At 36.1% G+C, this 23,985-nt stretch overlaps 1 protein-coding gene across 3 annotated transcripts in view; it reads right to left on the bottom strand.

Annotated features, from left to right (window-relative positions):
- The window catches only part of HNRNPLL (heterogeneous nuclear ribonucleoprotein L like), a 91,115-nt gene that overhangs the window by 54,178 nt on the left and 12,952 nt on the right, over positions 1-23,985 (bottom strand). For 2 of the 3 annotated variants that reach the window (XM_064277183.1, XM_064277185.1), the window contains 10 exons: positions 20,148-20,385; positions 18,291-18,376; positions 16,356-16,452; positions 16,194-16,266; positions 11,686-11,757; positions 6,727-6,944; positions 3,748-3,869; positions 3,076-3,277; positions 2,364-2,421; positions 2,172-2,270 (listed from right to left, as the gene is read on the bottom strand). In XM_064277183.1, coding sequence (XP_064133253.1) covers positions 2,172-2,270; positions 2,364-2,421; positions 3,076-3,277; positions 3,748-3,869; positions 6,727-6,944; positions 11,686-11,757; positions 16,194-16,266; positions 16,356-16,452; positions 18,291-18,376; positions 20,148-20,385 — 1,265 coding nt within the window. The remainder of the gene's footprint in view (positions 1-2,171; positions 2,271-2,363; positions 2,422-3,075; positions 3,278-3,747; positions 3,870-6,726; positions 6,945-11,685; positions 11,758-16,193; positions 16,267-16,355; positions 16,453-18,290; positions 18,377-20,147; positions 20,386-23,985) is intronic. The other variant, XM_064277184.1, reaches the window with a different exon arrangement.

Genomic DNA, 23,985 nt, shown 5'->3' with positions numbered 1-23,985 from the left:
ATGTATGAAATTGGTTCTATCTGCTTGACTGTGTAAAAGGATAAAATCCCTCTCTGTCTTTAAAAAAAAAAAAAAAAAAAAAATTTTTTTTTTTTTTTTTTTTTTTTGGTCTTTACAATCTATTTAATAGACTGCCTGTGATGTAAATCACATTCTGGCTTAATGCTTATTCAATAATAAAACTGGTTTTTTCCTCTTCTACTTCTGTGGCAAGTTTGTCCAGGTTGGCAGTAGTTTTGTTTTTAATTAAGCTTTCCCGACAATGTGCGACAGTACAAAAACTGTGAGCTGCCCGGCGGCACACTCCTAGCTGAGGGCGCACCAGGTGAGGCGCTGCCTTCTTGCTTCAGTAAACGAGGGTCCTTTTCGTGGTTTATTTAATGCTACCTTTTTTGCATTTTGTGGGTTTTGTTGGTGGTTTCATTGCTTAAAACAGCCCTCAAGTGAAACACAGGACAACTACTGCATGATCCCCCTTATGCAAAATATCTAGAACAGGTAAATACATAGACAAAAGTTTATCAGTGGCTATCAGGGACTGAGAAAGGGAAAAACGGGGAGTTACTGCTTAAGGGGTAGTGAATTTCTGTTTAGGGTGATGAAAAACATTTGGAAACTGATAGTAGGGATATTTGTAGATGTAATTAATGTTACTGAACTGTACACTTAAAAACCGTTAAAATGGTAAATGTTCTGCTATATTTATTTTACCACCAAAAAAAAGGCCCTCAAGCATAGTGCTGAGGTGCTGTCTTAGCATTCCTAATCACAAGAAGGCCATGATGTCCCTTCCAGAGAAAATACGTGTGTTAGATAAGCTTCTCATTCAGACATGGGTTACAGTATGTTGACTGTGAGATATGAGTCCACAATATATGTTAAATAAGGTATCTTTCAACAGAAATATATATAAAACAAGGTTTTGTATTGATTAATTGATGAAAATATTATGACCAGAGGCTTACAGGAAACTAGCCTTATATTTCCCTAGAGCAACGGCTCAGGATTCACTAATTCAATGTTCACGGCAACTTTATAGACCGTAACTACTGCAAATAATGAGAATCAACTACATACACACAATGGGGAGGGAGGAGAAAAGAGGAGACAAAAAAGGTTAGAAGTTGTGACAAGCTTTTACTTTTCATTTTGTACCTTACTATACATTGTTTGAGTTTTCTCAACATATGTATGTATTGCTTTCTTCTAAAATGGCCACTAGGGACTATGGGAGCCAGCCTCCAAAATGACCCCAGTGATCCCACACTGTACCAAGGTTGGTCTGTGTGAGCAGCAGAATACAGAATAAGTGATGCTACGTCATTTCTACAGCAACGATTGTAAGGATGGCAAAAGACCGGGCAGTGTTTCGTTCTGTTGTACACAGGGTCACTATGAATCAGAAGCAACTCGATAGCACCTAACAACATGTCACTTCTAATATCTGATTATAAAAGACATGGTGGCTTCCATGTAGGTCTCTTGTTCTCATCTCTCTTGGATCACCACTTAGCAGGAAGCCAGCTACCATGAAAAAACCCATTTTGCAAGGAACTGAGGCCTGCCAAAACCACATGAGTGATCTTGGAAGTGGATTCTCCAGCCCCAGTAGAGGCTTTAGATGACTGCAGACTTAAAGACAACCGCTTGACAGCAACCTCATGAGAACCCTGAGCCAAAACCACTGCCAGTTAAACCACACCCAGATTACTAGCCCTCAGAAACAATGAGATAATAAATGTCTGATTTTTTAAACTGGTAACTTTTGTGGTAAATTGTTACACAGCAATAGGTAGCTAATACAGAGATTATCTGGGCTGTGAGATTATGTCATTTTTTTCTTCTTTATACTTCCCTATAATTTTTTTTTTATATTGAAAAAGGAACCCTGGTGGTGCAGGGGTTAAGAACTTGGCTGCTGACCAAGAGGCTGGCAGTTCAAATCCACCAACCACTCTTTGGAAACCCTATGCGGCAGTTCTGTTCTGTCCTATAGGGTCACTGTAGGGTTGCTATGAGTCGGAACATCTTGACGGCAAAGGGTTTGGATTTTTTTATTTAAATATACTTAAAAAAAAAAACTAATAATTGTTATTTTAAAATTATTTTCAATGTTTCTGAAGGCTAAACTCCACTGAATAATTATGACACAAACAAACCATCTTACTTACTTGGAACTCTTATCTGGTAGTGATTTAGTGCAGTAAGGGCTTCTACGGCATCAGTTTTGCACTCCCATTCTAATAGCCCAGAAAGTGTTTTGGCAGAAGCTAAAACACAACAAAACAAAGAAACACAAGTCCAGTTGTTTTTTGCTTGTCATCAACTAACCAGAAACTTAAAAAGAGAAAATGCCCACTTACGTTTTGCATCAAACACTTTATATTTGATGAAGGTAAGAACTTCATGGTCATTACACAACTGTCAAAGAAATGTAAAAATTCATTAAAAACATGACCAAAATAATAGTAATAATAATATTCCCACCTTTTTTAGAAAATAAACTTTATTGCAGATTTTAAGTTTTGAGTCTGACACGAATGAATTAAACATGTTTTTAGATTAATATCAAGTTATATGTGAAAATCAATTAAAAATAGTGAAATTCTATAAACGATGTAAATTATTTAGTGCTCAACAATAAAACCACAGATTTATAAGTGAAGTGTATATTCTCAGAGTTGACTAGAATTTATCTAGTATCTAAGACAGGGAGTGAAGTTTCAGAAAATCAGTTCTTTTCTAAAGCATTTTTTGCAATTATTTTTTAGTTACATAAATTTTTGTTACGGGTCAAATTTAAGGACATGATGAAAAAAAAAAAACTTTCTAAATGCAGGAATAAGGGTATCTCATTCTAATTCCAAATCTCAAAAGGACGGAGCCAAAAGTCAACTAAAGACCAAGGAAGAACGAAGGCCAAAACAGTACAATGGTCAAAGAACAAAAATACTAATCATAATAAAAGCAGAGACAAAAAGAGCAGGAAGACTTTAAAAGTAAAGCTAAAATATATTTTAAAATAGGAAGCAGCAACATTTTACACACATTTGTATTTCAGTAGTCAGCGCCTACCTTTGTGAAGGTCTCTTCTGTGACACACAGCGGAACATTGTAATAATGCAGCACACAAGAGGGTGGCTGGATTATGTTCTTAGATGCTTGGCCAGCACTTGTAAAGCGATTATTTTTGCTCATTGCAAAATCTTTGTAGCTACTCGTACCATCCTCCAACTCAAATATTTGACTTGGAACAACTGAATGTTGTTTAGATACACTAAAGATTGGAAAGGAAAAGCATACAGATCATATTTGTGTTCGATAAAAAGCAGCAAATAGTCTCAAGATGCTAACATATTTCACCTGCATCAATCCTCAAAAGGGGGGGAGTGGGGCTTACAAAGCTATTTAAACACAATGTTTAGTTTCAATTATAATCAGTCATTTTTATAGTTCAGACATCAATTAGAAGGAAAATCCATTATTCTCATATTAGAAAACTTTAACATAATAATTGCTCCATTTTAATATGCTGTTTTATAATCATAAAACTAAAAACTAGGTATACCCACTGCTGTTGAGTCGATATGACCCTAAGATTTTGTCTAAAATGACAATACTACAGCTGCTAGTTTCAGATATGCTCTCAGTTATACTAAAATATTCTGAAGTCAAATTTAATGTCTCTAACAGGAAGGATAAAGATCTAAAAAATATATTTTTAAAACTTATCACTTAAATAATTACCAAACATTAAGTCTTTTCCCAAATAATTTGACATTATTAAGGTGTGTGACAGCTCTTTCTACAGCATACTCATCACCCATTTCTACCAGTGCTGTACCCGGAATGGTCTTCATAAATTTTACCTGTAAATACAAAAATCCAAAAAAGGTGAGTATTTATAATTTCCTTTTACAATAACAGGATTTCTTTAAAAAGTAGTACGATTTAAGCAGTTAAAGTGAAATACTGAGCACCCGGAAGTCTTGACTTTCTTCTGCTGTGTTGTAAGACCTCCTTAACTTATCAAAAGACAATAAAGTTAAAAAGGAAGACTTTATTTCTGACTATTGTACAGCACACGGAAGAAATGCACGTGCTTCGCCAGACTCTGTTACTTATTGTGCAATTTGGGGGTAATTTACTTAGCTTCTCTGAGCCACAGACTGTCCCTGTAAAATGGAGATGATGATAAACACTTCGCAGGACATCAATACTTACTCATTTGACAAATACTTAAGTGCCTAATATGTTTCAATAAGCACTGTGCTAGGTATTAGGGATTTAATGATGAACACAATAGACAAGGTTTTTTTTTTGAAGCTTATATTCTAGTAGGCAGGTCAGAAATCAAAAAGTAACCAATAACAACTACAGACTACGCAGAGTGCTGTTACGGCAATAAACACAATGCCATATAAGTAACAGGAAATGGCATGGCCAGGGAAGGCCTCTGCACGGTAGAGGGTGTTTAAAAAGTAGGGAACGCTTCACGCGTTTTCACGACGTCTTGAGCAGAAGCCACACTCCAACGTCAGTATATAATGCTGCAAGGGTCAGATGGGATAAAGAATGATAAGCACTCGGGATAGTGCCTAGCCCTATCAATAGTAGCTATTAAGTACAATATGTGACAACTTGAACGCATTTCTTCCTTATCTATCATTCTCAAAGGAATAATGAGAATGTATGCGTACAACAAATGTAACATACCATTTCTTCTATCACTGCAACTACCAATTTTCACGGACTGTGTTTACATTTTAATACTACGGTACTTGAACAAAACAATCCTAGCAGGATTTTTCAGCTTTACTTGATATTACTCATCTATGAGTCAGAATCGACTCAACGGCACTGGGTTTGGTTTTGGTTTGGTTTGAAATCACTTGTCTTTTTTGTAGGCAAAATTCCTCTACCTTAATTTAATCCAGTAACAACTCACAAATCTAATAGTGACTAATCATATGTGTTAAATATGTAGTTCTTCTACTGGTAAATCACACACAAAAAAAATTAAGAAAAACTATATAGATCTTTAAAGGATTTTAATAGCTTGAGTTTAATGTTATCATAATGCACTATTTTAAAATGTTTAAAAATAACTTTTGAGGAGATGTAGAGTGACAGAGACTAGAACTGGTCAAAAAACATACAGAAAACGAGTTTTATTAGAAAAAAGTGACTTAGGTTTCTAAATCATATGAGACAGTTTATAACACAAAAGATAGATACCTACTAAAGATATTGATGAAATTACCTAATTCTGGCTGTCTATAAATGTGAAAAGCACAAGTAAAAAAGTAATACTATGAAAACCAAAACCAAAAGCCAAACCCAGTGCCGTCGAGTCAATTCCAACTCATAGCAACCCTATAGGACAGAGTAGAACTGCCCCCATAGAGTTTCAAAGGAGTGCCTGGTGGATTCGAACTGCCGTCCCTTTGGTTAGCAGCCGTAGCACTTAACCACTACGCCACCAGGGTTTCCACACTATATAAAGATGATTAAAATATACATTAAAAGCCCATTTAGTTACCAAGCATGGATTTCCTAGATCTTAATTAAACACCCAGATATAAGACAAATGTCTGCAGGAGAAAAATCCAAACCACTTTTTCCAATGTTGCCCATCTGTCCTGTGTATACTTAGCCAGTTATAGAAGCAGTTATAAGTTATATGTTACCCCCAGACACAGTGTGGTGCTTTCTTTTTTGTTTTGTTTTTTTAATGTGGTCAAATAATTACATTAAGAAAATTCTTGTCTCAGAGATTTTCCAAGTTGCCTTCTCAGATCAAGAAAACTTTAGAATTAACAGAGTACCAAGTTTTCAAGCCATCTTCGCCCTCTCACACACAATTCATGTGTAGGCACTTTTTTACTTTTGAGAAGAACACTAAAATCACTTAACACAACGAGGGGTTGGGGGAGACGTTACTCCAACTTTCAAACTCAAACCAGCAAGTGTACCAAACAATTAGTAATTTAAGACTACCACTCATTTCTCCAGTTAAACGTTCATGATCCTTTCAAAAAGATTTTAGCATTAACTAAGTTCTAGGTACTATTTTAAGTATTTGTGAGACATATGAATAAAACATCACAGATTCTGGGGAATCAGAGAACTAGCTAGTGCAAATAAAGTTATACTTTTTAAAGCCTTTCAAAATATGTAAATTTTAAATGTTTTGCTACTTTCTAAGTGCAAACTTCTGGTCAGAAAGTCTGGACACATTCTATCAAAGTGGCTCGCTTTCAAATACTGATTGAGCTAAAAAAGCACATTGTTCCTCAGAAAATATTAGAACGCTAGTATGTAAGAAATAAATGTATAAAATCCTAGAACTCTCCTAAAATTTATGATTTGTAGATACCCTGTGAACCATGTTTACGTATACCTAGCTCCATGAAAGTAAATGCTCTTTCAAATCCCACAGTTCAACATTTTAAATGCCAGTGTATCATCAAAGTGATCATAAATATAGCCTCTATGCCTATAATATTAAAGTTGATTAAACTACTGTTTGGGTTTCTTTCTGTATTAGTTATTAAGAACGTATTTTTAGTACCAAGAATGTATACTTATTACTTACCAATAAAAAATAATTTCTGGTGTCCCCACATAGTGAAGTTACAAGGAAAAGGCACATATCTGCAGCCTTTTCAGGATGTCCTACTAGATGTCCTAGCAAAAGAAACTAATATATAAAACGATACTTACCTTTTCAATATTTCCATATAAGCAAAAGAGGTTGAAGACTCTTGAACAATTCATTTTTAGTTGATGTAATCCACTAACCATGACGACAGACCCAGAGGGATTCCCTCCATGCATGTAAGAGGAAGAAGCCTGCGGCAGTGGGTAGGCAACAAGCTCAGGTGTGTCTCGAGAGCCCATTCTGTAACGACTTGGTAAAGGCAACAGTGGACCATGGGATCCTATAAAAACGATTAAAAAAAAGTATAGTTGCCATTGTAAATAGTCTAACAGACACACTTTACCACACACAAAAACAGTCTTAGTTTCAGGTAGTTGGATGTATGTTCAAGGAAAACTTACACATGTGAATATTTAAATACAACATGTGGGAAATTAATAAAATCTATACTTATTTGGGGGATTTGGTGGCACAGTGGTTAAGAGCTCAGGCTGCTAACCAAAAGGTCAGCAGTTCGAATCTACTAGCCACTCCTTGGACACCCTACAGGGCAGTTCTACTCTGTCCTACAGGGCAGCTATGAGTCAGAACTGACTGGATGGCAACAGGCTATACTTATTTGTACCAGGTCCGACAAATACTGACCTAAATATATCAAGCTACAAGTTTATACATTATACATTAGTTTACCAAACAAAACAAAGCATATGAGATTAAATAGAGGGGTAAAAAAATCTACGTTAAACTTTCTGCCACTATATATAAATTATACCTCAAACTAAAACAACAAAACAAAAAAGAGCAAAAAAACCTCTGCCAATGTAGTAATCTTTTGGAGAAATAATATAATAAACAGTGCATTCTAGGAAGCTATCTCTATACAGATAAATAGGACACTTTTAGTTCCACTAAAAAGTTGTCTCCTTGGATATATTTTACTATAATGAACTTTCAGGTTAGTATTTAATCTAATTCTACCTGAGGAAATGAAAACCCTAGGCTTAGTTAACACCTCCCCTACCCAAGGTATCTTATTATTCAGCAATCTCCATTTTTTGAAACATCAAGAACCCAGAAGGAAATAAGCCTCTGAGTAGCTGAAACTGTTGTCACCGAAACACAGACACACACACATCCAACTCTAACTCTCTTACATGAGAACCGTCATTAAGAGTCAATTTTGTTAACTTCAGTTATTTATCTGGTTTCTCAACCACAGAAGATTAGAAGTAACAAGAAAAATAAAGCCAGAGTATGGGATGGAAAGGAGTAAGGAGTTTGGAGAAACTGTGATACTAAAACGAGGCCTAGGGCACATTTACAGCAGCAAGGAGAGAGGCATTAGAACTCAGAAGCAACTAAGATAGAGACATGAAGTTCAGAACAAACCTTATTATACGTGTTACGCGACCCTGAGTTAGTGATTACAGAAACCCAGTCTGAGGTACACGCAAAGGTCTCCTGAGTGTGTAAGAAACCAACCCAAAAATCCAAGACCTTTCCTCATTTCTCAAGAAGAAAATAATACCAATGCCACTGACTTCCACTTTTTTGTAGGATTAAGAAACGCCTGTCATCTACTAAGTGAATTACTAAGGATTATTAAAGTTTGGTATTCAACTAAAATTAGCATGCTATTATACAGCTAGCTTATGGCGGACGCCAATCAGTATTCTAACTACAGCTGCTATTCATAACAACACAAAACACAACCACTGAGCAGACGCAGAACAGTTTGAATTCCTGCAGTTGTAGGGAGCGATACTTTAGCAATGCATCAGCTTCAGCACTGCCTTAAATTGGTCATGGTTTTCAACTGCTCTTCTTGCTCATACCTGGTAGCTTATCAAAACAATCAACAGAGTTCATGGGGAGTTACTTTCTAATAACTATACATATGTTGGCCTCTAATTTAGACCATTACACATGCACCAAGGTTCAAATATCAATGATTCTTATCCTTATTGCCAAGTATGTACACATACTATATTGCCCCTCTCCAAACACCACCACTACCGTCATACTTTATAATTGTTACTAAATTTTCTTCTTCATGGAAAATGGAAAAATGTGAGGTAGGTGGGTAGTGGAAACTTTGACTTTGCTTAAGTTGGCCAACGTCCAAAGCTGAGAACCACTACTCTAGGTAACGACCAAATTCAGTGCAAGAGAATAACTAATGTCTCTAATGTGTTACCTATACCACTTAAGAAGGTGCTGTGGTGGCACTCCATAAAGATCACAGCCAAGAAAACTCTCGGGGGGCAGTTCTACTCTGTCACATGGTGCCGCTATGAATTGAAAATTAACTGGACGGCACCTAACAACAGTGGTGGTTTGGTGACAGAACTCTCACCTTCCACTAACAGACCAGGCTCATTTACCAGCCAATGCACCTTAAGCGCAACTACCACCCATCTGTCAGTAGTGGCTTGTGTGGTGCTACGATGCTAATGAGGTTTCTGTAGAGCTTCCTGGCTAAGACAGACTTGGAAGAAAGGCCTGAAAATCTACTTCTGAAAATCAGTCAGTAAAAACCCTATAGATCACAATGGCCCAATCCCGTTGGGCATGGCGTCACCATGAGTTGGAGGCTGACTCAACAGCAGCTAACAATGTACTATTTAAATTGTTACCTATATTGTTTGAGAAGACAGGAAAGAATAAGAGAATTTTAAAAGCTTTCTCCACTAGTTAATGCAAACAGTTTTGATGCTTAAAAGGTTAATGCTTCAGGTATTTAAAAAACTCTATGTGGGAAAGTGTCACACAAAAAAGATAGTGTTATTATATTCTAAAGGTGTTTCTCATCTCTGAACTTTAAAATCTTTGGTCCAGGAACCATAACCAGAGATGCTATTGACGAATATATAAACTTTTCTTAGGCTCACAGCAAATAAATCTGTATACTCATTTTTGCCATTGTTTAGGTATGAGTACTGCTACCAGGACATCTCATTAAGGTTGGGCTTCCCCAAATTAAAAGACTTAAAAGAATTCTAATGATACTACTAAAATAAACCACTGAATAAATTTATCCTAATGGAATCTACAGGTCCTGAACCATGATTAACTTTTTCTATTCTCTCTATTTCACACACCATCACACAGGAAGAGCCACCAGAGATGTAACCTCAAAATGTAAATGCCTGTTTTGTTGAACTGCTCATCTGAAGCGATACAACTGTGACTTGTAAAAACAGTATCACTACCACCTCCTCTCCTTTGCTTTTATCTCCCATTTCCTTATCTTACTTCTCTTCACCTCTTTTTATTCTCTCTTTTCCTACACTCAATTCTGCTTTCATCCCTGGGAAAGTACGGCGTATTATCCTCAGAAATTTTAATGGAGATAGTCCAGAAAGGGCGACCCTGTACAAGCCCACCACAACCATTCCTCCTCGTAGCGCCTGAATGATTCCTATTTAACAACTGTCACTCCAAAGAAACGTTGCACCTCTCTTTAAGGAAGCTTACATTTTAAATTTTGCGCGCCCACACGCGCGCACACACACACAGTAAATAAATTAAAGCGTGAAATTTTCAGAGACTTTTATGATAGTTTTTTTAATATAAAATTCTTCTAGAGCATATAGCGTATTTCTGTTTATACAATTTTCAGTAGAATGTATTTTATAAAGAAAGGCAAACCTGAAAACCTATACTGAGAAAATAATCTGTCTCAACAGTACCACAGAAGAGTTCCTTTTCCTTAATTTATGCTTTCCCAGATTTTTCTAGTCCCCTTTGGCAAAACATTTAACCAGTCTTTTAGCCTTCAGCTGATTGTCATGACATATTTAACTCTACAACTAGACTACAAACTTGTGTCTAGTAACTGTTTTGTCACCCTCCATTATGCAAAGCACAACGGGCTCACAATAAGTGGTTTTTTAGTTTAGCAGGATCAGGCGAACTACCCATAAGACCATATCTAATATTTACCGTTTCAGGAACAACTAAGTGAAATGACCAAGGGACACATTCACTAAACAACCATAATATGATTTTCATTCTATACCACATTGATTGTTTTACCATAACATAGAGATTGTTTCAATCTCTTCTGCCATATAGACTACTATAGAGCCTTGAACGAATATATATATAAAACACAGATAACAAATTTCTAGAGTTCAAAAAAAGACACAAGGAATAAGCAAAAACTCACAACTAAGAATGATCCTTTAAGTAAATATGTAGGTAATTTTAAAACATTTTAGACAATAGGCAACACTAGACGATTTTCAATAAGTCCCAAGAGTACAATATAGCAATTCCTATTTCCTGCCACTTCTGATAGTATTATACTTCAAATTTAAATCACAGAATAGGTGGGGCCATTAACTACGACTAAAACACATAAAACCACAGAATTTATAAGTAGCTAAAACGTTTATCAATAGCAATTCTCCACATCTACTTATAAGGATAACTAACTTTTCTCTGGAGAAAAGTTATTCTGGATTTTACAACCTTATCAACATATCTTAATAGTAAATACTAAAAGCTCAGACTTTTTAAAGGGGAACTGAATTAAATACAAATTTAACCAAAACCAAAATACCAACTGTAGAACTAAGATAAGATCTATCCAGAAACATGCTTCCTTTTTGACAAATAGTCCTATTCCTTCTGCCTTTATTATTCTCATTGCCCAAAACCGCTGGAATGGAAGTAAATACCACTTACTGAGCCATAATACTTCTTTTTTGGTTCTCTAGTGTAGAGCCATTACAAATCAAAACCAAAACATAACAAAACAGAAAGGCAAAAAAGTTTTCAATTCCCAACCAAGAACTCTCATTTATCTCAAGGATCATTTGATAGGTCAGTATCCCAAGAAAACAAAGAATTTTGGACAACTCCTTGGGCGTGTATTATAAGGGGACTGACCCCATATAAACCAAGTCAGACGGACAGAAAAAATAAACAGGCAAGAAATGTGCAATTCTTCATCAGAAATGCAAAAAATCTAATAGTTCATCTATACTACCTTCCTTCTGCCTTGGCAAACTTACCATAGCCATCATGTCTAAACGAAGAAGGGTGTTCTCCCAAAATGGCTTGTCTCTGGCGACCCTTTCCTCTATCTGACACAAAAGTAGAAACATGGTTTTAACAATTTTAACCCACGTACTTAACAGTTCTCACATGGGGAACACCCCTTCAAAACATCCATTACAATTCATAAAAGAAATATGATTCCTGGTTAACTTTAAACATCCATTCATATCCAATTTAAATACAAACAACAAAAGTTTAGGAAAATAATTCTGTCCAACAAATTCCACTTAACTTGAAAATATCTTTTTGGCAAATGCCAAATACAAACACGCTTTCAAATTTTAAGGGAAGAATGGATACTTTTCAAAAAGTGAATGTACACAATGCTAGAGTTTGACACTGTACAGAAGTTTTTACCAATACATGTCTTTAAAACAAGCTTTAAGTGCAGTACTTTTGAAAGACAGTACCTGAATCATACTATTAGCTTCAACAGCAACACATTTTCAAAGTGGGCTTCTTTCAAGAAGTTTCAGCATAAGCCAACAACAACCTGTATTACATGGTTTCACAATCAGTAAACACAGAGTATTTTATATGTATATACACATATTTACAAACACCTACTGACTGGAGAGCTGAAATTTTGCACATCACTGGCCCATACTGTATCATGGATCGGCCATTGTCTACAGACCTTAACACCAGGCAGAATTGTGAGCACCCCCAAAGTTTAAATATGCCAAGATAAAGCCAAGCAAGGGGGCTACATTATTGCATGAGAGCACTACAATACTCCTAAAGAATATTTTTATTCTAGCTATATTTTGGGGGAGGGCAGGCCAATTTTCCAAAATCTAATTTGAGATATTAATTTAAAAAAATGCAGGTTTCTAAAATGGAACTTCCTATGTTGGTTAGTAAAATTTAAAAATCATTGTATAATACTTTTAGAAAGTTTGCTGATGGAATCACAGTGCCCACTAAGATTTTTTTTTTACGTATCTTAAGACTCTGGTCATTCTAATTGTTGAAAATTCAAAGAGAGAGACTTTCCATATACCCTTAGTCACCTAAACAAATGAGGTTTATGGGAGATGAGAAATAGTTTAATTTTCACTTTGGTTTAATTATCTATTCCAAGTTATCCTAGCACTGAAAGGGACTTAGGAGGTCATCTAGTTTAACTTTTATTTGGTGTATAAATTTTCTTTACTTCATCCCGATCAATTCAGACCATCTAGTCTCTGCTTACCCAACACACCAGTGACAAGGAATTCACTATCCTCCCTTACATATTACATATTCCAGTAGTCCTAAATCATGGCAAAATTAATTTTTTTATTGTCTAGAAACTGATTCTTTGTCCATATATCTACCCCCTAATGGGGCCTCACAGACTTAATCTTTCTCACAAAACCCTTTCAAATGCTTGAAAAGTTATTATATCCCACCATCCTTCCACTCCTCCAAAGTCATTTCTTCTCCAGACTAAACATTCACAGTTCCTTCTTTCCATGACATGGCATCCAGCATATCTCACCATTTAAATCTCACTCTTCAATAAATCCAGTCTGCTAATCCAGTCTGTTATTATTCCTCTGCTTAAGTATGCCACCAAACACTAAATACAATTCCTTATCTGATCTAGAAATAAACCAAAACCACTATAATGTCTTCATGGCTCAGTTTTATTGTTATAGTTAACAGTGCGCTAAAAAGGAAAAAGCACCGGCTTGAGGACCAGAAGATTCCATACATAAAATGAAGGAGTTAGAGTAGATGATCTCCAAGGTCTCTTTCAGCCAAACATTCTGGTTATAAGGTCAGACAGAACTGAAGAAGGGACAGAAGAGTCAAACACTGAATATATCAGTTTCTAAATAGTGGTTTATAATCTTTTCAGTTTCTAAAATCTGATGGAAGCTGTGGAACTTCTCCCCAGGAAGATGAATATATTACAAACTTTGGCTTAACGTTTCTGAAGGGTTCCCTGGAGCCCAGGTTAAGGATTCTTTGCACTAAAATGCAATTAGGCCTGAAAAGGATTTTTTTTTAATGAGACTGTGTTTAAAAGTTTGTTTTTTTTTGAGGGGGGGTTGGGTAGAGGAAGGAAGGCAGGAGTAGAAAAAGTGATGAGGGTCTTTATTTGGGGGTAAGCAGCTAAACAGTTTCAGTATCTTTCATCAACTTGAGAGCAAGCTGAGATTACCACAGAAATAAAAATGTAAACTTCTATAGTCTTGCCACACAAATATCTGTAAGGAAATAGAAAACAAGATTTTTTTTTTCCCCTGAAAGTATAAACTAAAATTCTGTTTTACTTCCTTTAATTATATTTCACTATTTAAGTATCTACCTTACACATTTGTAAACTCATATTCCTTGTAAGAAAAACTAATCTAAACTGGCTTTGTGCAAACTTTGAACGTCTTTAAAGAACAGAAATAAAATAAGAACAAAAAGCATATCTAATAAACGTCGTTTGGAGCCCTGATAAGCACATCGGTTAAGTGCTTGGCTGCTAACCAAAAGGCTGGCAGTTTGGGCCTACCCAGCAGCTCCACAGGTGAAAGACCTGACGATCTGCTCCCATAAAGATTACAGCCTAGAAAATCCTACGTGACAGTTCTACTCTGTCACGTGGGGTTGCCAGGAGTCAAAATGGACTCAACAGCACCTAACATGAACAACAACAATAAATATTTTAAGAGACGTTCTGAGAAATGTAAACCAAAGCTATTTCAAATGAGTGTGAACAACAACAAAAAAGTGTTCACTGAACGTAAACTGACAGAAGCGAGAGGTTTCTCATCAACCACTTGTCCTATTGTTTGAGTACTAAGGCCTTGTTTTCCGTTAACTGTATTCTATTACACCAAGTGTAAGCCAAGCAGATTTCCATGAGTAGTGAACTGTGCTGTGGGGTACAGAAAAATCTGCGTTACAGAACAAACCCTTCTGCAACCCCAAGCATAAGGCAAGATGATTCCCTGTGAATCAGAGTCAAAGGGGCCGATCACCCGAAAGTCCTAAATATTTGAACATGCAGAAGAAGGATAACCGCATTATCTCTGTGTTGTTGTTTTGCTAGAGTACATGGACTGCAGAGTCCCTAATACCCAATATATTTTGGGTGCCATAAAAAAAATTTCTAGTTTATTGAGTTTCACAGACATTCTCATCTGGTGAGTGTTTCCAACACATGATTCAAATACTGATATTGTAGTTGAGATGTAGGCAATACTGCAGCCCCCTTGTTTTTACAAGATCCACATTGTAATTTGTAAATTCCAGAACTGCCACACAGTTAGTTGAACAATTTTATCAGTCAAAGCTATTCTCATGAAATCTAGCATTTATAGGTTATAAGTGAAAATGCATCTCAAATGAAATGTTCTTATTTTCAGATGTATCGAGTTTAAATATATTCTACCTTGAACAGACATGGTACTTTAACCTACATTTGAAATGTCAAAATTTCTAGTTACACAAATTAACATGAGTGATAACCTTAATTTTTACAAAAAGTGACAACTTATAAACAGCCACTTTACAAAAATCAAACCACACAGAAAAACGTCTTTTACATATAATGCACCTTTCCATTACGTTAGAATTTCTGTTCAGTGTTCACAATTGAGGAAAAAAACAAGAAAATAAACTTAAGGGCAGCAAGTGTGCACCGCTCTGGTTGTTTTATCTTTAATATACCTGTGTGGACTGGTTGAGCATTATTAATTCCCAAGGCCTATAGATACATTGGCCCTGGTTATTTGCCAATTAACAATTTAAAGCTGAGCTGCAAACAATTACAGCAATGGGCATGAAGATTTACAACACTGCAGAGAAAGTCTGGTTTTCGTTAGTGAAAAGTCTTAAATTCTACAACTGAAACCTGAAGGGCAATCAGACCGATATACACGTACAACTTGAGTAAATGGGCACAGTCTATCATGGTGCTCATCCCATGCAAGTCTGAAGTACTGTTAAGTGTCCTCCTTTGAAAACGTGGGGTGGTGGTGCATGCAGTATGCAGTCAAGGTGAATTGCAAGTCTGAGTTTTCAGAGGGCTTTTTGCTGTTGCCGATGTGCGTGATGAGGTGTAGAGTCAGCCTGCCGGAGTCCTCTATCCTTCTTAATGCCTTGTCCAGCTTGGGGGAAAAGTCCTTTCCAGAGAGAAGCAGTGTGCAAGTCTGAAGTTTGTAAGGAATGTTCTGAATCAGTTTCCTCTCCTCCAAAGAGAGAGAGCTGCTTGGAGAAATGCAAGTCCTTGAACTGCGGGCGTGCCTGTATGTGTGGGCTCCTTGTTGAACTAAATATAAGTAGCTCAGTAAATACCGGTAGGGGGCACTAACGTTCAAGGTTATATTCCAGCATTACATGGTCTTTTGCAATGAAAGCATTCATCAACAAGGTTTTCATTTGAATTAACTAGTTCCTATCAGGAAAAAGGAATCTAACTGCATGTTAAAATTTTTCAACAGATGTAAGTACATTCTAAAATGAAGAAAATACCTACCTCGTCTTCCCAAATATGGTTTAGTGTAGTCCCAACTGTCATTGTCATTCCTAATAACATTTAGACGCGTTGGCTGTTAAGATTAAAAAGAAAGTAAGTTCAAATTATATATCCAAAGTATAAATATTTCTTTGGCAAAATGTTGAAAAAAAAAGTATTTACCCTGGCATATTCAATTTTTAGTGTGCAACATCCAGCATATATGTCTGCTCCATTGAGTGCTGCTTTAGCTTTCTGGGCACAAAGGACTGATTCAAACATAACTTCTATTAAGGAAATTTGGTTTAAGGTGTCCAATATTTAATCATCATCCAGTCTCTAAAGAAAGGGCTGAAAATATTCACTTTTGGAAATGTTTTACTAATACATTTTCTAGCTGAATTTTAGGAGAAACCAATTTTAAGATCAAGGGTTTCAAATAAAACATCATATAACCAAACCAAATTGAAAAAAAAAAAAAAAAAATAGCATGTGGTCCCATTCTCTAAGGGCAGCTTGCTACCCTGAAACAGAAATACTACTCAACGTAGGAAGAACGTTACAAAAAATCAAAAACAATACAAAATTTTTATATATATTTCTAAGAAAGGAGGTTTTTATGATCACTTAACTATCTTCATTTTATTGCATTAGTCCATGCTTGTAGTATGTATATATGTATACGTATACATCAAACAATAAAAATAAAGAAATCAATCAAAAAAATTCCTTGCCAGAAGTAAGCACTATTAACAGTCTGATGTATAGCTCTATCTTTTCTATGCATGCAGAGATAGGTTAGTTTTTCTTTTTCACTTAAAAATGGTATTGTCCTATATATACTCTTATGCAACTTTCTCTTTTTAACTCAACATACAGCAAATTTAATATCCAGAAGTAACCTCTATATAAACCATGAGCACTAAAAAAGCTCAATAAGGTTAGAAAGGTTCTACTGGCTTTAAAGTATTGGTTCTTCAAATTACCTACTTTAAGGGATGATTCAGAAAAGTTCACTTGGGTTAAGTTTCAAAAAGGTAAAAGTATACATATTTTGAGTGGTGTAATTTTCCCCTATTATAAAGTACACTATAAGATGCAGCACTAGACTGTTTTATGGTAGCAGTTTCATTTTTAAAACCTAAGCCCACCTAGATACACCCAAACACCTCACAGGATTGGTTTACTGGGTTTTGAAGGCTTAGGACCATAGTCTCATGGGACAACTCAGTCCATTAGCATAACACAGTTCATAAACTTTGTGTTCTACACCCTAGTTTAGTGAGTAGCGTCTGGGATCCTAAAAGCTTGAGAGCAGCCATCTAAAATACAACTGTTGGTTTCTACTGGTCTGGAGCAAAAGACAAAGAAGAAAACCAAAGACTCAAAGAAGAAACTACGCTATGGGACTAAAAGCCCACATGAGCCATGGCCCATGTATCCTGAGACCAGAAAAACTAGATGGTGCCTAGCTACCACTACTGACCATTCTGACCAGGGGCACAATAGATGGTCCCAGATAGAATGGGAGAAAAATGTAGAACAAAACTCAAGTTGTTTAAAAACAGCCAGACATACTGGACGAGTAGTGACTAGAGGAATCCCCAAGACTGTCGCCATGAGATACCCTTTAAACTTGGAACTGGAACAACTCGCAGAGGTCACCACCTTTCAGCTAAACAACAGACTGTCTCATAAAATAAACAATATCACCAGTGAGTACTGAGCTCTTTTGAAAAACCATCTATATGAGACCAAATGGTCAATATTCACCCTAAAGCAAAGATGAGAAGGTAAGGGCAGACAGGGAAGCTAGATTAATGGAAACAGAACAACCAGAATGGAAATAATGAGAATGCTGACACATTGTGAAAATGTAACCAATGTCACTAAACAATGTATACAGAAATTGTTAAATGGGAACCTAAAATGCTGTGTAAACTTTCACCAAAAACACAATACAATATGGTTTAAAAAAAAAAAAAACTAAGTCAAGCAGATTTTTGTGATGGGAAAAAAGCAAACATCGCTTGTCTAGAAATGCTTATGTAGGTAGAAATCACATTCACACGACTGAGACAGCATTCATACATATCAATATTTACAAATAAAGGATATTCAACCATTGCTTGTATCCCATTTCTCTTGAAAATAACAATACGCTGCACTTTTCCAACAGGGTTGCATACAGTATATAAAACATCCTATGGGGGAGAAAAAAAAACAAGATTTCTTAATAACTTACATTTAGAAAAACATTAAAGCTATACTCTAATGTTTCTTTTGTTTTACCTAAAAACCAATACCTGTCAAGATGTCATTTCTATTAATTACTAACTAAACATCCAGGAGTAATTTTTACATAAACTATGACCACTTAAAAAGCTCAATAAAAAAAGTTTAGAAACTTTAACTAATTTTTTAACTAACTTCAAATTGTTACACTTTAATGAGCCTAAAGTTACTTCCTCCCCGACATAATATACCCACATTAAAGTATTTCCAATGAAACATTTGAGAAGCACTGTTACCTGTCTTATCTCCTAAACAAATACTCAATTTTTATTTTCTTCACAGGTGCTCTCTGATAATACATAATCAATAAACTAAAAATTATCATTAATCTATGTTTATTTTTTCCAAATGTAACCAAAATGTCTAATATTATAATCACTTGAATTACAGCAACAAATATTAAGGGGTAGCAGTCAACTCCGGTATTCATTTTTCAAGGGGCAGTGGCTATAGAGAAAGATCCACAGTATATCAATCATACAACGAGAGTTGTCACCAAAGAAGATGCTCGAGTCATCTAAACGGCATCTAAACACCGGCTTAGAAACAATTACTCAACTTTTGAGAAGTGTCTTGGCCATCTACAACTACACAGCTGCACTGTTAGGCACTAACAGGGATACAACAATAAAAAAATGAGAGTCACTGTACTAGATCTGCTGTTGTTAGCTACCGTTGAGCCTGCCCTCGACTCATGGCGAACCCACGCACAACAGAAAGAAGCGCTGCCAGGTCCTGCGCCATTCCGTGATAGGCTGCGGACTGAACTTGTATGATCCACAGGGCTTCCACTGGTTGATTTTTGGAAGTAGGCTGCAAGGCCTTTCTTCCTAGTCTGTCTTAGTCTGGAACCTGCTGAAACTTGTTCAGCATCATAGCCACACACAAGTATTCTTTCTTCCCAGAACAGCAAATATTATAAATGTATTAATACTGTAACATAGGTCAATAAATATTGTAAAAAAGTGAACAGATTTATAATGCTCAATTAAATCTAAAGGGTATCTTATGCTTTGCTTTAAGCTTATGATGTCCCAATATCGAATAACCATGCGAGGAATCATACAGTTAAGGCTTTCCTTACTTGGATATTCTATCTGTTACGAAGTCAAGTGTCTTTTTCACCAGCTTGTTATGAAAAGGAATGTGATAATGAAGAAGACTAAACTGTTTCAAGACGTGAACTCTTCTTAAAAATTCCATTAATATCACTTTTTAAAAGGATGAAGAATCAGGGAATTTTAAGAAAGTCAAAGACAGGTTTTTAACACGCTATCCCAAAAGAGATGTGGCTCTCGCTGTACGGCGGAGCTGCCATCATCCAGCAGATGCTCCTACTACATGAGCTGGCACCTGAGTGAGAGGTTTCCTGGATCACTTCCAACAAGTTTGTCTAGTCCCTTATTATCACAAACAGAAATGACGCTGATATTAAGTAATAAAATTTAATAAATGTGCTTATTTAATTAGGACAACTGTTCTTCTGGCCTCTTAGCTTCAATGTATACCTTTTTTGTTGTCCCTTCAACACGACAGTTGAGAATCAATACTAATTTTAATGATTCTTAAAAAAGGAACAACTTTCAAATATCTAGATGGCAATGAAGCACGCTATATAGGCTGATTAGAGGCAAATTCCAAAACCACTTTTTATTTAGTTTGCCCTACTAAAATACACACCACTGTAATCGGATAAAGGGGATTCTGAATTGACAGCAAAAGAACTTTGTTGCCTCCTGATGGGTCATCAGTATTTCCCGGCCGAGTGATCCTCTTGCTTGTAGAATAGTTGAAAAAAGCCTGTTGACCAGCAATGTACACCGGGTCATCCGCAGCGAACGTCACACATTCTTTGGCGCTATCTATGTTTTCAAATTCCACGAGAGCCTGCCGCTTAAATGGCATCATCATCACATAGCTGGAAAAGAGAGATTGGAAGGAAACACCCGAATGTAAAAAGTTAAAAAGTAAAATTAGCCTTTAATAAAAATGTGTCAAATCATACAGGTTAGTATCATTCACTACCTATAGTCAATGTTAAGTCTTAAATCACCTAATTAACTGTGGTATACCAAGTAGACGGTACGTATTTGAAAGCTTTTGTACCTCATTCCACCCTCAAACGTAATTTCCTGTTACCGGTTGCTAATGGCACCACCCAGTTTACTCTTCAGGCAGCCACTCCCAAGCGATATTGGCAAGTATCGAGATACAGAAACCGACACAGATTAAATTCAACATCAGGCTGGCAGTTAGGGCCTCAGACACTACTACCTCTCTTGAATTTTCCAAATTAGTAAGTACACTAGCAATAAGTAGAAACTGACTATAATTTCATTTTTCTTACTAAAAACAAATAATCAAAAGATAAACAGAAGCAACTGCAGACTGAGCCAAATCCATACAAAGAATCTCCTTTAAAATACTTTTAAATATTAAAGAACCCATGAAAATATATTCACTAAATACGGTAAATACTGATAATCACGGTTGCCTATGGGCAGGGAAGTGGTGTATTTATTTACTTTTCATAGTATACTTTTTTTTTTATACTTTTCTTTTTGTGGAATTTATTTTACCATATGAAAGGAAAAATAAAGAAATGAAGAAATAGAGGGAAGAGAGAAATCACAGCACATGGATCACAGAGGGGGAAACAACATATCCTCTATTCACTTGAACAATGCTGTGAAAAATGTTTAAAAATACAATTAAATGTTTTTTTTTTTAACAGCAAAAGGCTGAGAAAAATCCCATCAGATCAGGTACTCAGTGACAGCAGTGTTTCTCAAGCAGGCATCCAGGACCTACTGCTATGCTTTAGAAACTGACAAACAATATAGTATTAATAACAGACAGACCATCTTGGAGCCTGGCAAATTACTGAATTTCTTATGAATCTCTACTTCTTCATTCATAAACCTTGGACTGTTGACAAGAGTAGAGTCACGGCATACAAGCTGCTTAGCAGAGTGCTTGGCACATTGAAGGTCTTCAATAAAAGGTAACTATTACCGTATTTTCTCCATGCTTTGCCTTATCTTTATATCCTCAGAATCTATAAACTGAGCCTCGCACACAGCAGATGCTCAATCAGGATCTGTTGGTCTATGAGGCTTCTTAGTTCTCCCCAACCCACGTCACTCAAAATTAAAGAGATAAATGCAGAAAGAATATGGCCTTGAATTAAAAAATTTACCAACTATAAGTGCGAGATATAAACACCACTAGACAAACATTTCTTTTAGAAACCAGATTTCTCACCAAAGTTCTGAAGTCTTGCATACAAAAATAGAAAACCCTAGAATCAGGTCTGCTAAAGAAATTCAGAAACAAATGTTTTTCTCTCACAAATATGAAGTTCCCGGATGGTGCCAATGGCTAATGCACTCAGCTGCTAACCAAAAGGTCGGAGGTTCAAGTCCACCCAGAGGCACTTCAGAAGAAAAGCCTGGAAATCTATTTTCCAAAAAACAGCCACTGACAACCCTATGGAGCCCAGCTCTACTCTGATACACACGGGGTTGCCGTGAGTAGGAGTGCTGACTTCATGGCAACTGGTTCTGATCTCACAAATATAAGCTGGCTTAACACCTAAGTTACATCACCAAGTAAATATGTTACTAATACCTTCTGGCTCAGATAAAGGATAAAGCTTTAAAAATAAACTAGTTATTGGCCAATTACAGATTTGGTTATAGCAAAATTGCTTTCTAGAACTCAGATAAGAAGCAAGGTAGAAGCACGGATAAGGTAGAAAAAAAAAGCACAGGTAAAAAAGATGACCCAGGAAAATGGCATCATATGAGGATAGAGAAAGGGAAACCAGAGTGTCACAGACATTTTATTTGAGCATGTGCTTAAACTGTCTGGCACACAGTTAAAAAAAAACACACATGCACAACTTCAAAAAGCATCAATATGAGGAAGACTGGAAGACCAAAGAGATAAATGGATAAAGAAACAAAAAGGCTAAGGCACATGACAGGGTCAGTGCATTCAACTCTATACCTTGAAAAACGTTTCCGAATTTTTAAATAAAAACAGGAGGAGGCAACCACTTCACTGCCAAATAATGAGTCCCCAAGTTTTACTGTTTTAAAACTTTAAACTAGTAACGCTAATTGCCACCTAGCTTTCACTCCTTTAAATGCAAGGCAAGAAAGGAAAAGAGTGCTATACATATTTTAAAATATTTTTATTGTAATACACAAAAACATACTATGGAATAGGAAGAAAAACGTAAAAATACAGCAATTTTATTTTCCTGACACAATCAATTTTAACATCTTGTGTTTTCTCCTGCACTTCTTTCCTATACAACTAGTTTCTAGGTATAAACAGTATATATTTAACTTGGAAATTTGCTTTTTTAATATGAGCAGTTTCCATATAGTCTTAAATCTTTATAATCTCTCTCTCTCACTCACACTCACACAAACGCACCCCAATAAGTAAGTAAATAAATAATAAGGAAAGATTCTGTGACTGTAACACATTGAAGGAAAGCCTCTACTCATGGTTGGGGGCTGTTCATGGTTCTTTCAGCTTTCAGATAGTCACCACTTATTCAAGACTATTTCATACAACTGAAACCCCTCTTATACTTATTTAGGCCAGATAAGCTCTTAATTGTACACTAATTTGGTTCCAATTGCCTCACAACTTTTCTATCTATGTAACTACTAATCTTGAAGGCAGAAAGGTGTACTACAGAAATCAACTGAATGTCATTCATATCTAGAAGACTATACCATGGACTAAGTATAATGTAAAGTCTAAAAGTGGACAGATCACCTAAAAGTAATTCAAATTACTCATCGACTTAAACAACTGGCTCCATTTCTTTAACCTCTAATATTCAGGTCAAGGTCATAATTAACATACAACTATCAAAACCATTACTGCCTCCCCAAAGTTTCCAACTGTATTTGTTCATCATCTTGTTTCCTGACATGTGTCTCAGTGTTTCTTGGCTGTAAGAAAGCAACCTAAAAAGCCTTAAATATACAAGAACGGAAGAAAACTAGACCAGAGTCCCACCTCTTTATAACCTTTAGGACAATGCACCACTTATACAACCATTGGAAGAACCTTAGAATAAATGTGGTTAGTCTCTCTAATGCCAACACACTAGATATAACTTCAAGACTTAACTCTCCAAACAGACTTAACTTTTTCGTATTCACTTCAAAGACTGAGAATTGACATAGTCACCTCAGTGATCCTTCAAGATATGGGCTTTTCTATGCCCATGTAGATTCTCAATTTCTACCTCCAACGATAAACGATACGTAACAGTGGTTTCTGAAGTACACAAATTGAGGTGACAGGTTTGACAAGTTACTGCCTCTCAATAAGGTCACCAAGAAATTAATAAAATGCTGCCATGATGGACAGCGTCACTGGACACTACTCCTACTTTGAAGCAATGATTCGTTTCTTGTGGGCATCTCTCATCTCTCCCTCACTATCTATTTAAGTATCATCCTTTCCATACTCAAAAAAACTTCACATC

This window comes from Loxodonta africana, chromosome 26 (genome assembly GCF_030014295.1).
Source record: "Loxodonta africana isolate mLoxAfr1 chromosome 26, mLoxAfr1.hap2, whole genome shotgun sequence".
Lineage (NCBI taxonomy): Eukaryota > Metazoa > Chordata > Mammalia > Proboscidea > Elephantidae > Loxodonta > Loxodonta africana.
This window is presented reverse-complemented; position numbering and strand designations above follow the sequence as displayed.